This window comes from Chelonoidis abingdonii, chromosome 1 (assembly GCF_003597395.2).
Source record: "Chelonoidis abingdonii isolate Lonesome George chromosome 1, CheloAbing_2.0, whole genome shotgun sequence".
NCBI classification, from domain to species: Eukaryota; Metazoa; Chordata; order Testudines; family Testudinidae; genus Chelonoidis; species Chelonoidis abingdonii.
Genome location: NC_133769.1, coordinates 117,795,039 through 117,808,852, shown reverse-complemented (window position 1 = coordinate 117,808,852; position 13,814 = coordinate 117,795,039). Strand labels below are relative to the sequence as shown.

Here is a 13,814-nt window from a genome sequence, read left to right as displayed (position 1 = left end):
AGTCTCCCCTTTAACCAGTTCCTTATCCACCTTACAACTTTCATATTCATCCCCATCTTTTCCAATTTAACTAACAGTTCCCCATGCGGAACCGTGTCAAACGCCTTACTGAAATCGAGGTAAATTAGATCATTTTGTTGCAGTTCACCCTGATTGAGTGACCTCAGCTGGCTCCCACGGGCAGCACAGTCACAGGTGTCAATGTTGACTACAGCAATGAAAGCATGTGGAGCTGACACAAGGAGTGTCCCACTGATCCTAGTGATGATAGGTGCAGTGGCATACTACCCAGGTTGGTAAAGATACTTTTCCATCTAAATACAGAATAACCAAGGTTAGACATGGAAGGGATTTCAGAGGTTAAACTCTAAGCACTGCACAAGTACCAGTTTATACTCTGCACTCTCTCCTCATGCCCAATGCTCTATGTTGCTGATATTGCTCTTAATCTTTTTTCTTATGTCTAAGCTGAATTTGCTATTCTTTAGTTTAAAGCCATTATTCTTGTGATACACTCTTAGTCAGCCTTAAATTAGTGTCCCACACATGCTCTATTTCATTCAGTTGCTTGCCTCTCATTTGTCTTTACTACAGAGCTATCATGTCTTCCTTCATTTACATTTTGATCTATGTGAGTCCTCAGTGGACAGACCTTCCATTGCTCCAATCATGATGGTTTGTGAGAGGAGGAGGTGCTCCTTGAAATCAAGAGGTTGCAGCCAAGAAGCTTATCATTTTTCCTCCTTGATGTAGGGAAAGCCTCTGCAGTTTGCGCTGGTTGCTGATAATCAACAGATTAAATTCAAGGTCTTGCTAGTACTAAATAAAATTATTAAGTTTTCTTGACTCCATTTGCCTTAAAGACACTTAGCTGGAGAAGTAGTCACTCAAGCCTTTGTTCTCCATCCCAAGATTTCATCTGGGACCCCTTCTAGGAAGCTCCCTTCCTGAGGGCATTTGCCAAAATCTTTCTGTAGCTATATTAAGGCTTAGTGTCACCTATACTCTTGCCCCACCTCCCAGCCCCATTAGGACACGTTTCTTCTTTAGTCCTTAGGCTTCTTTGTTGTGTTCACCTACACTGGATGGGAGAGGATACCTCTGCCCTTTGGACTGAGATCTCAGATTCAAGTTAGAATCTCAGACATCATTTTCTGTTTGCTTATTCTCCTATGGGCTGGCCTACACACAGGTTTTGTACTACTCTAGCTGTATTGGTATAGTTAAAGTAATAAAACCTACCAGCATAGACACCATCATACCAGTATAACTATATCCACTGTCAGGGGATCTGTTTTTATATCCGTTTCTAAACAGATGTAGTTACATTGGTACAAAATGGTGTGTGGACCAGCCTTTAGAGATTATGGGTTTTTGCTCCCTGTGACGCAGCCTGAGAGAAATTACCCAAACCAGCCTAAGATATTGTATTGAAAATAGAGAGAAAATTGTAGTAAATCAAAAAGAACCAGTGTGAAGAACATATATTTAAATTTGAACTTCTCATAAAATACACCAGATGAGGTGCTCTCAACTCAGTCACAGAGCAATTGAAGGAAATACTTTACATTCCTAGACAGCAATGTCCACTCCCCAAACTTCTTTTGTCAGAGGCCAGTTGCCAGCAATTCATCCCCCTTCCTCATCTTCCTGGGTTTCTCCTTTTCGGGTTTGTTTTCATTAGGAAAAAACTTCAGGTTAGGTGGGGGTTAGCAACACATTTGGTAACCCTGACCTAACCTCGACCTCTTTCCTAATCTAGAGAAGCTGTGAGTCTCTCAGGACCTGTTTTTCAGGTTGTGGGTGTGGGTTGAGTGCTTTGATGGTTAAAAGGGTTTTTCAGAATTCCTTATTACATCCACATCTCTTACAAAAGGTGCTTATCCTGTGATTTTGGCTTATTTTCACACTAGATTGCCCCCTCACCAACAAAGTAGTGTATCCTAGGTCCATTCAGGATTGTATGCACCACCTACTTGTCTGTTCCACTCACAACTAGGCAGAAACACACAACAACAGTTTGTGTTCCCCATCCTCATGTAGAGGGTCTAGGGAGAGGAAGCAGGTCTTTTCGGGGTGTTAGTTAAACCAGCTTTCAAAAGTTTATCTTCCTGGCTAAGCAGGCAGTTTCCCAGCCTGCTCTTCAGGGACACCCACGCCACATCTCTTTGTCTGCATTTAAATGTAACCCTTCTGCCGCTCTGAGTTGGCAGCAACAAGGGCCAGGTTCAGTATCCAGGGGTTCCGTTTCAGTAACACAAGGCATAACCAGCTCGAGCCCCCACCCAGTGACCTGGGACACTTACATACCACACCCTCCTGGGCGCCTCTGGGAGGCAATACTTCCCCTCTCGCAAGCACGGAGTCTGAGTGTAGCGAAATCTTTTTAATAAAGGAGGAAATAAATGTGGCAATCCCATTGGAGCAACACCACAAACACGAGTTTATAAACAAAACCATAAACCACCCCCCAAGTACATTTGGCAATGTCCTTTCCCCCTTAGGGTCTTAAGTCCAATACACCCAAAGTCCAGCAACCCAAAAGTCTCTGGTCGATGCACCCCAGAATTCAAAGAGTCTATCTGTAAAAGGTCCCTCCCCAGCCTGGGTGAAAGGGGCACTTACGTGGTCCAGGGCCAATGCCCTCCGCTCCGTGGTTCTGCTCCGCCTTCTCCACGAACCTCTGTTACCAGCGCTCCACTCTGCTCCTCCGGCCGTCCTCCAACGCTCCGCCACCAACAGCTGCCTCGGAGCTGCTCAAGTTGTCCTGCAAACTGCTCGGCTGCCGCTCGTGCATCTGTGGGCTGCTCCCACACGCCCCATCAGCTACTACATCCCGCTCCGCCGCGCTCCAACTCCACCGAGCTGTCCTGTGGGTCCGCTCCAGCCATCCCATAAACTGCTCCATCCACCAGCTGTCTGTTCCAAGTATAGCTTCATGCTCCCCCACAAGTGAGCACAGTAAACTCAGTGCTCGCAGCTCAGTAATTTCAGCTCTTTGTTATTGTCAGCTCTTAGCGATCTCAGCACATAGTAGGCGGATGCCCACTGGTAGTGCATCCAATTAGCCCAAAGTGAGTTCAGCCAGCAACCTGTATCTAGAGTCTTAAGGAAATAAAAAAAAATCAACGTCTGACATTCACAGTGGAGAGAGGAGGGGGTGCAACTGATGCTTCTAGCTCCACAAGGAGCCTGTACCAACCAGGCACAAATACCTGCTCCAACTCGTCTTCCCCACATGGGTTGGAACCCATTCCCCTTGTCTAAGCAAGTACTCACCCCAACTGGAGTTGAGTCATTTCTGTCACAAAGCACCCACAGCTCGGCAGTCTGGGATGGTAGGCGTGCCTATGCAAATATTTGATGAATTTCGCATTCCAGACATTTTTTCCACACTTCCCATACTTCACCACCAGATGTCAGGGTACAGCTCATCCTGACTCTGCTTACATAAAAATACAGCTTGTAGACTTTCTTAGCATAATTATACTCCATATTAAACATCACTTATTGACACATACCAGGTCCTCTGCCGTGCTCGGTATACAGCCTTTCCATATCCACCTGTGACCATTTTGTCCTCCTTTTTCCCCTTGGAAGAGTGACTGGCTGTGCCTGAGACATTGGCTTGGATTGTCCACTAGCTTGCACCTTTTGTGCTCTTTCAGAGCTGTATAAAGTGAGTGCCAATGGCTACCAGCTCAGGATGGTGGTGTTTTACATGGTACAGGGCAGTAGGCAGTAAGGCTCATTGTGCCCAGCACTCTCTTTTTTCATGTTATTTTAACTTTTGTAAAGCACCTGGGTACAGCATATGATGATAGGCGCTGTGTAAATAAAAAATATACAGAGCACCAAAGCTCAGTCTTCACTTTGGGAAAATGCTCTATGAAGTCGTTGGGAGTTTTGCCTGGGTAAGAATTCAGTAAGGAGCTCATGATTTGGCCTGTTATAAATAAATGTGCAGCAATAAGAATTATGGCAATGCTGAGGATACTAATGTTGCTGGTCCTCTCCATTTGTAGTTCAGAGAGGCTGGGCAAGGAGGCCTGTGTAACCAAGCCATCATGCTGATCACAGACGGAGCTGTGGAGGATTATGAATCTGTGTTTGAAAAGTACAACTGGCCTGATCGTAAGGTTTGTCTCAAAAGGGATGAATAAAGGGGGCAGGGGAGGGGAAGGAAAATGACCATCCTGGCATGGAGTGAATAGAAAGCACCACATACCCATGCCTCCACATGCTTCCTACTGTAAATACAACACAAAGCAGCAAGACAATAAGTTGGTGAGGGGATTATAAAGGTGCTGTGATTTTAAAGGGACTCTATTAGGTCAAGTTTGGCCAAAAATATGTGTGTGCGTTGGACAGGAATGGGGGAGAGGTTTTATAAAAGGCTATTTCAAAAGCTGAGGACAATAGAAACATTCTTCTGGTTTATAAAAACAAAAAAAGCCGCAAACCACCAACAACAAATAAAAACTCCTCCAACCTCCAGAATGAAACATGTTTTATTAAATAAATAAATTAAATAACTGAACATCTCTATGCAGTATTTACAATAGAATGGGGTGGAAAAGGTTGGGTTTTTCCTATCCTGCAGAATTTTTTTGAGATTTCAAGATATTGTCTTATTATGCACTGGGATGAACCCAAGACTTTTCCAAGAAAACATAGACAGACAGACACCGACCCACCTGGGTGTAAGGGACCCAGGTTTGTAGTCCTTGCTCTGCCTGGTTCAGGCAGAGACTTGTACCTGGATATCACTGAGAACCTGAGCAACCTTTCTTGAGGAAGTTCATTGGAAATGGAACATTCCCATGACAAGTTTCAATTTCATCTAGTCAGTTTTTTGTCAGAAAATGCCATCTTGTCAAAAAATTCCCAATCAGCTCTATTTGGAACTCAGTCGTTACAGCCTTGTGCTATTGAATCAGGACCTGGAGCTGAAAAAGAATAAGAGCTGATTCTAAACCAAAGTAACTCATTTGTTTTCATTGTCCAAGCTGAGGGAATGCACAAGGGAAATAAACAGCAGAAAGAACAAAAAGCAAATTTGATTTTTAATATTGTTTCATTTTAAATAAGGTAAATTGTTATTAATCACATGAATGAGAACACTCTGAAAACAGATGCATTTTAATCTGATAGTGTCCTGTTAATTGCTTTATGTGGTTAAATATTTCCATGGGTTAAGAATGTTTATGAGTGGTGAAGCTACTCGCATGTGGATCTGGCTGCTACTGCGAAATCAAATACAATGCTTGCTTCTGGCTTGTTAATCAAACCTCTCCACAGCTGTTCCCAAAACAAAATCCAGCGTGTACCAGCTCAGTGTTTAAGAGTTCTCATCTCCAAATGATCACGCTCCGTGCCTCCAAGTATTGCTACTTGGCTGGCTGGGTTAATTATGATTGATAATGAGGTCCTTATGGAATAAGAGAACCATATCAGTGTAAAGGCAAGGGCCCTATTTCTCCATTTTCCTTCAGCATAGTTATTTACACTTCTGCAACATGGGTGTCAAGCCACTACCATTCTGATTTGGTAGCATGTTACACCTCTTTGGACTGACTTGGCACTGTTGAAAATGGGAGATGATTTCTGCATAATTCTTACATCTGTATTCTTGTTGCACAGGTCCGAGTTTTCACTTATCTCATTGGAAGGGAAGTCACGTTTGCACAAAATGTGAAATGGATAGCTTGCAACAACAAAGGTGACGTCTGTGAACTATTAGCCCACTATGCACATCGCATTCAGACTGCAATCATGCATTCTGGGACTGAGATCTCTTTAGAGCTCATACACTAAAGTTTGCACCCAATTAGAACTTGGATGAGAGACTTCTGAGGAAAACACTGTTGCTGCAAGGAGTGCTATTGGTGTTTCACTGAGGCTACTCCTTGATCAGTACTAAACTGACGCCCTATCATGGTTTAAGCAGCACTGTGTCTGTGTCGTTGGACATGCTATCTTATGGCTGAGTGATAAAACTGCCATCCTTTCTTTTAAAGTTTTCATGGCCCTTTTCACAAGAGCAGAAGGTGCACCCCAGAGTCCTGGCCAAATGGCATTATGTATGTCTACCTAAAATTCTGCCATTGGTTCCTTTTGATCCCAGTATTCCTCACTTCTCCCACCTTAAAACTATGAGGTGCTATTGCTGGCACAAAATGCTGCCACTTTGCACCCCAAAGTAGGGCTGAATGATTCTTTCACATATAAGCCAGCAAATGGCTTCCCTATGCAGGTGTACAATGGGGTGAGGATCCATGAGCAGGGTTTGGGGGAATAAACAATTTCACCTGTCTTTGTCTGCAAAGTGTCTACAAACAGATTGTGAAATGCTTATGTGTGTGTGGTGTTTAAAATGATTGTCAGTAAATAATTCTTTGTTCATGCATTGTGGATTGTCTGAATTCAAGTTTTTATTGGTTGGTTTCACAAGGCATGTGATATTATTTCTGTTCCCTGGTTTTATGATTTATGTAACTAACTGACAAAAGTTTGGACTTTAATTCAAATATTCAAGTGTAAAATTTGCAGTGTGTCATTCACCCTGCTGTTGGTTATTCCTGTAATTTAGAAGTGCTTTTGGTGACTATTTGAGCATTTGAGTTAAAAGTTCATTTTTTGCGAGTATTCTCACTTGTCATACTTGAGCCCTCACTTATTCACAGAAAGCAAAGACCCAAGGGTCCCAAATAGGTTTGAATGGACACTTTGCTTTTTTAATTCAAATGAACATGCCCAAATAATTCAGAGGAGGACACTGGGAGAGTGACAGGTTTCTGTTTCTGTTCGTTCAGGCTACTACACTCAAATCTCCACCCTGGCAGATGTTCAGGAGAATGTGATGGAATACCTGCATGTGCTCAGCCGTCCAATGGTCATCAACCACGATCATGACATCATATGGACTGAAGCCTACATGGACAGTGCGGTAAGGACGTTGAGATAAGCTTCAATCAGCAGACAGTAAGGGCTAAGTGAAGGCGGGGGGGAAATCAGGGCTGTGACACCTGGATCTCTTGGAAGATCCCTCAGAAATAGGAACATACTGTAAAACTGGGAATCAGCTGACTTACAGAATTTACTGAGCTCTGCACCTGTTTAGACAGGCAGCGTTTCTTTCCCCTCAATCCTGGAATTGAATCCTCCATGGAAAGTTTCAGGTCTCCTTGAGAGTATGCAGTGAGCCAGGAAACCAAGGCTAATCACAAATGCACAGCATGACCTAAGTAGTGTTTCTTTTCTCCATTAACTCAGGGTACCTTATAAAGGATTATTCACAGAACAGAGATTAGTTACAGCTCAGGATATGGGTCACGGAGATTCTTTTCCTCAGCTCGCACCATGCTGTTTGTCACACAGGAAGATAGATTTCAGTGTGGCTGTCAAGCTTATTCCTTTGCTCTCTGTGCTAGCAAGATTTAGCATGATTACAGGGCAAGTGTGCTCAACTCTTGGGGTGAGGGAAAACCTCTCAGACAGTGTGAGGGAACAAAATGTAGGGTGCCCCACAACCTTCTACTCTCCTTTGGAGTCCTTCCATTGCTGCTGCAGGCTGGATCCTCTCACTGCTACCTCAACATTTTTATGTGGCTGCTCCACTGTTTGTGGCCTACACTAGTGGTAGGCTTGAGATGTTCTGGAAATAAGGATGCCACAGCAATGTGCCTTTGAGATCAAGAGAGAGTAAAAAGAGAGACTAAGAGGAGTGGGGTATGAATGACCCCTTCTCCCACCCTTCCTCAAGCAAATAGAATTGTTTTCCTTGGTCATTTTTTTACCTGTTTTTTTGCCTAGAGGAAAGAGCAGTTCAGTTCTGCTTTTGGTGATCCCAGCACCTTCATGCAGGAGATTCTGGGTTTGGTGTTTTCCTTCTCTAGGAGCACTCACCACAGAACAGGCTATAACATAGGAGTGACAAGGCTTTCTCCAGATGGTTCCCAGCCACCAAGGGGCCTTGGCCACTTCCAAGTGGAGTAAGTGCCCTTAGGAAGGAGCCAAATTACAGACTATGCTCTGACCCCCAAAGAGGTGTCAGAGGAGGGGAAGATGTTGAGAGGATTCAAACAGTGACTGAAGAAATGTGATTCAGAGCAGGAAATAGAGTTGTTTTAAAAGGGCGGATGAAGATATGATATTTAGTCCTCTCTATTCATTAGCCTCTGTCCACTGTAGCAGTGTTGGTTTTATTCCACTTTCAAGGCAGTAGGGAAAGAAAGTGAATAATCCCAACATGGAACATGCAGCCAAGTCAAAGAGCCTAATGGGGTAGATTTCCACTCCTGACATAACTAACTAAACAATCACTGTGCCCTTTAGATTAACCTCTTTGCCATAGGATGGCATAGAGCTTCTTTCCCATCAACGGGGCATTGCTACAGGTTTTAAGAATGTGCCGATTTAAATGGGGCCTATTTAAAAGGCATGGTGGTTAGTGGGTGGCAGCTGTGTCCTGAGAAGGATCGGGTCTCAAGAGAAAATGGTTGTCTGAGATTTATGGAACTGATTTGGAGTCAGGTGAGTGAGAAAGGAGAAAAGTTAATATATTCCTTCATGGAGAAGTCCTTTAATAGGGATGAAACCAATAGGATTCTATAGAAATTTACTCTAAAAACCTGTGGAATTTTAAATAGAACAATCTCCTTTCTATAGAATTTCTAGAATCAACCAGTGGAACAGCTGTGCCTGCTCTAGAATTCTACCGGCTGGCTTAAAAATTCTATAGAAATGTGACTAATACTCATCTTAAATTTGATAGGACTCTTCCAAAAGGGATGACTTATACAGGTTTTGCACTGATTCATGCTTGTGAGACACCACTGGTTAAGCCCTGGGAAGGCTGGTCCTCACTTCTCTTCTGTGGTTGTACATGGAGGTCTTCCTTGTGATGTACCTGCTCTCTGGGGGCAACAAAGGAAGTGTGTTTTGCCAAGCATACTATGCACATGAGGTATTGGTGAGTCAGTTACCGAGTGTGCTGAGCAAAACCATCAACAGTGCTCCCTGCTACACGGCAAATTCTGTATGCCCTGGCTCTGGTATTTCGTAACAAGAGCTTGCAGCGATGTTTTGTCTACTGATGCTTTTCTTGTTTGTCTCATTTTTCTGCTTTGCATTTGTCATCTTCTCCTGCTACTTCTCATGCTTTTCATTAATTCATGTATGCATTCATTCATTCATTCATTTATCCGTTCATGTCTCTTACTAGCTGCCACAATCTGAGGAGGTAACCACCTGTGCTTGTTCTGTGAGCATGCCACTCCCATTGTGTCAGCTGGTGTGTGTCTGTGCTAGTTCATCTAGTCACTGCTGAACTGTACATCCAGGGAGGGCAGAAGGTGGGAGAGCTGAGGCTGTATGTCAGGAAGGAAATGGTAATAATGAATGTACTGGAGAGCTGTGCTGTTGAATGAGAGTAGGTAGGGAGTCCCTATGCTGTACAGTAGTTTAGTCCATTGTATGTATTTTTACATATGTAGTGTGTCACTGTGAGATACTTGTGCTTTGTTAGCCGTAAGACCACTGTGAATAAGGGCTATCCACCCAGATATGAGGGCAGCAACAGAATGTGCTCAGCTCAGTAAGGCAGAATACCAGCTTCAACCCTTTATCAAGTTACTGTCTAGAATGGCTGGCTCCTTTATGGTTCCCAGCATGCACAGGGAGAGGACACAGGACTTTGACCTTGCCAAAGGTGAGCTGCTTATCTGGCCAAATGAGAGAGAGAAGGGACTTGCTTCCTGTGCCAAGTAAGGAGAGTCACTTTTCTAGTTAGGTATGTCTGTGAGACTCCTGTGCACGTGTTTTGTATATTTTATATGTTCCTCCTGTGTTTTGTGTGTTCTTAGAATGTCTTTCTCACAGAGTATTGAGGGGTCTCTGACATCACATTGCATGTGTTTGTGCTGTGTCCTATATACATGTCTTTTGGGTGTTGCTAAGCATGTTTTGTGTTCATATCATGTTTTTAGCTCTATCTTTGCAGTTTCTTAAGCAGTCCCTAGGCATACGTGTGATGAGTGCATTTAAATATGCTCTGTGCACGCTTCTTTTTAGCATTTGTCTGTGATGCTTCTCGTTCGAGCTGTATACATTTGTTTGGGGTATATTTATACATGTGATTTGTGTGTCCATGAGTTTTGACTGTGTCTGTGTTGTTTCTTATAATTGTATTGTATGTGCACTTTGGTTGTATTTAAGCATGTCTTTGTGTTTGAACCTATGTCTGTCTCCTTGGCATGGACATGCATAATGGGTATTAATTTCTAAAGATTCCTGTCTCTGTAGCATTAAGTTAGGTCTTTAATGCCCTTTTCTGAGACAAATTTCAATGGTTTTTATCCCAGGCTGATCACTCTCCCCACCAAGGAGCATTGTTCCTAGGGAAGATCAGAAATGTGCTTTTATACAGGGCTTTTTTTCCCCCTGTATTGTTTCATTCAACATTTGGTGCCCCTGGAAATCCTAATGCTTCTGGTGGTGGCTCCCTATCCTATTACACTTGCTAACACATTGCTTTTTGTCCTGTGGTAGCTCTTTGCATCTCAAGCTCAAAGCCTGCTGCTCATGACAACAGTAGCTATGCCGGTCTTCAGCAAAAAGAATGAAACAGTAAGTATAGTGCTGCCCTGCAGTCTCCTTGGAACTAGGGCAGGTAAAATGGTGCTGAGGTGGTCTGCAGTCTTCTAACGCCAGAAAATAGGCTTTTGTGGTGGCTCTAGTAAGCTTCTTGACTATTTACTGATCTCTAAGTGATCATTTGTCCCTCCCTCTGAATATTTCTTCTTCAAGCATCACTGAAATAGGAAGCTTCATCTTGTTTTCTCACCTCCATCTTCAGACCCAGCCCAGAACCAAATGCGCAGACCCCACTCAAGCCCCGACTGTTCACTGTGGAAGAGTGATGCAATGACATTTGCCCATGTTTAGGTGAAGGCAGGCTGAGCGCTAACAGAATTTTATTTCTGAGAACAGTTTCTCCTTTATTTTTTAGAGATCTCATGGCATTCTCCTGGGTGTAGTGGGCTCTGATGTCCCACTGAGGGAGCTACTGAAACTGGCTCCACGGTACAAGGTAAGATCCAAGCTAATGCAAATCATCTGTCATCATACATAGCTAAATGCCCAGTCACTTGTCCACAGGCATAATCCAATGAATAATCAGTTACTGTGCATAGAGGTGTAACCACAGATATAAAGCTTGGATCCTCTGATTTCTTGACAGAACCTGGGGAGTTGTCATTCACCATGACAAGCCTGTCGACTACTCTAGAAACAAAGAAACTGAATGTCTTAGCAGATTGTTAATCGGACCTAGAGCTTTTTACATCTTGAACACCAGCTTGAATGCATGGTAGGATAATAATGGCCCAAGTTGTCACAGTGAGATGACTCTTTGGTGACCTACCTACAAAAAAGCTGATAGTTTCCATCCAGTTCCCAGTAGATTAAAAGCACCGTCATAGTTGGCACCATTACAACTAGCATCACTGTTGACACTCTTGGGAGAGATGCCAAGGATAGAACAAACAATTGAAAATGAACTATTCTGTCATGCCTAGAGTGACTTTCTCCAAGTCAATGTTGAGATTTGCTGGCAGGGAAAGTTGAGGAAGTTTGCACTATTGCTGCTTGTACTGTACTCGTTTTGTGGTTAAAAGGGATTGCAGTCCCCAGACTTGTTAAGCCAGCCCATTTCACCAGCTCTGTGTTGCTTTTAAAATATGTTTTAAAAGAACATTGATCTAATTGAAAAAATGAATTTTTAATGAGGTTCTGTGGGAAAGTGCTATTCTCTGTGAGGCCTGTTATACTTTGCTTTACTAGGTTTGTGCTGAGAATTCTGTACAATGTCAATTGGTCCCTATAGTGAATTTCCATTAGGGGTCACCTTGACAGCAGTGACTGCTGGGGATTACGCTAAAATTCATGTGACTTGAGCTATGGGTTCAAACTTTTTGTTCCTATAAGTGTGACCAAATCAATGGTGGGTATTTGCACACACTAGAATACCTAATATCTGATTGATAATTACCCACACAATCACTATCAAGCAATATACATCTGTATGGAGGTGTTAGAGGTGCTCGTTTTCCAATGGATAATTCTTGTCTTCACAAATGCAAATTATACCTGAGTTTTACGAACCCTGTGGATTGGCTGAAATATATACTGTAGGCAGACTTGATCTGATTAGTCACTCTCTCAGAGTTCACCTTAAGGCCAAGTGTGACATTGCCTGATCTTGTTAGGCTCTGTCACCTCTTAAGCAGTACTTGTACCTCACAATGCTGGATTTACTTCTGCTGGGTCTGGCCTTGGCAGCACTGCAACATGATGCAGACTCTCTTTGTCAGAAGGTAGATGGCCCTCTGAAGGGGTGAGGGGCTCATCCCAACGTACCTCTGACAGGCTCCACAAGGGGGAATGAGACAACTCAGGTTCCCCTGGGAGAACTTAAGTCACTGAGTAACTGGAAGGCAGTTAATTAGGCACATGGGTAGGGTAAAAGGAACGTTGGTTAAACAAGGACTCCTGAGGAGAAAGGAAGCTCAAGAAGAAGAAAGCTTCCAGAGACCCTGGACTAATCAAAAGCTCTCCAGGTAAGGAGGCCTGGGAAAGACCCTGCAAAAACACAGGAAAGATTATAGGGCTCTTCAGGCAATGGAGAAGCCTCAGGCTTTTCAGCAGAAGGAGCTGCTGCTGGGTCATAGAGACTTTTTTGTTGAGTTTTAGCTGGACTCTGAGGTAAAAGCCTTTAAACCTGGTACAAGTGCTCCTTTCAGAAGGCTTTATTAAAGAGAGACAGACTACTATCAAGCAGAGTATTTTGGCTTCTCTGTGATAGGGCTGTTTAAGTGACCTCATTGTTAACTAAGGCCACAGCAGAGCCATACTCAGCCACAGAGGATTCTCAGAAGATGACAGTGCTGCTTCTACACTCTTTTGGGGCTTGGTTTCCAGAAAGATGAGCTATGAGATCCACACCCAGTTGTGCATCTACAGCGGCCACCATGAAAATTTGATTATTGTCTCAATACTTGTGACACTGTTACCATAGTGTTCCTCATTGTCCCACATTCTAAGTATAGGAGTGCCCTGGAAACCAAAATTAATTCTACCTCCTAAATGGTAATTGTCAGCCACTCACTATCTGTGCACTTACTGCAGTTACACGTGCAAATCAGTTATCTCATCAATACCTTGCTAACCATTTGTGTACACAAATACTCAGTAAGACTCTTCTTGCTACCCAGAGAGCAGCTGGTGGCTAGGAAATCAGTCATTTAGGATCAGAGCCCTGGAGAGGAGATTGGGCTAATTATTCTAATACCTTTTTCTAATACAGTTGGGAGTCCATGGATATGCCTTTCTGAACACTAACAACGGTTACATCCTCTCACACCCAGATCTCCGACCTTTGGTAGGTGATTCTGATGCTCTTACTACTGTTGTGACTTAAATCCATGGGCTTTCAGGATTAATGTATCTCATGTCTTTATAGAACCACTAGGGCTATCAGGTCATTGTCATGGATTCCCTTTGTAAACTTTCTGCTCACCAAATTCCTTATATGAATTACCAAAACATATTCTCATAAACCAGCCTATATAGTTACGTGCAAGCCCACCTAGCCCTGTGCTAGCGCCTTGCTGCTGAAATGGCCTGTAGCACACAGTAATGCTCACGTCTCCAGATCCTGCCCACACGTAGGAAATGTAATGGCTATAGGATAAGATGACACCTGCATCTGAACACTCATTTGCCAGTCAATCAAAATAAATGTGGCTTCCCTC

At 43.3% G+C, this 13,814-nt stretch overlaps 1 protein-coding gene across 1 annotated transcript in view; it reads left to right on the top strand.

The window, feature by feature from the left end:
* The window catches only part of CACNA2D4 (calcium voltage-gated channel auxiliary subunit alpha2delta 4), a 168,329-nt gene that overhangs the window by 37,198 nt on the left and 117,317 nt on the right, over positions 1-13,814 (top strand). The window contains exons 11-16 of the mRNA XM_032796736.2: positions 4,026-4,139; positions 5,644-5,722; positions 6,816-6,949; positions 10,552-10,629; positions 11,012-11,092; positions 13,367-13,441. Of these exons, the coding sequence (XP_032652627.1) occupies positions 4,026-4,139; positions 5,644-5,722; positions 6,816-6,949; positions 10,552-10,629; positions 11,012-11,092; positions 13,367-13,441 (561 nt within the window). The remainder of the gene's footprint in view (positions 1-4,025; positions 4,140-5,643; positions 5,723-6,815; positions 6,950-10,551; positions 10,630-11,011; positions 11,093-13,366; positions 13,442-13,814) is intronic.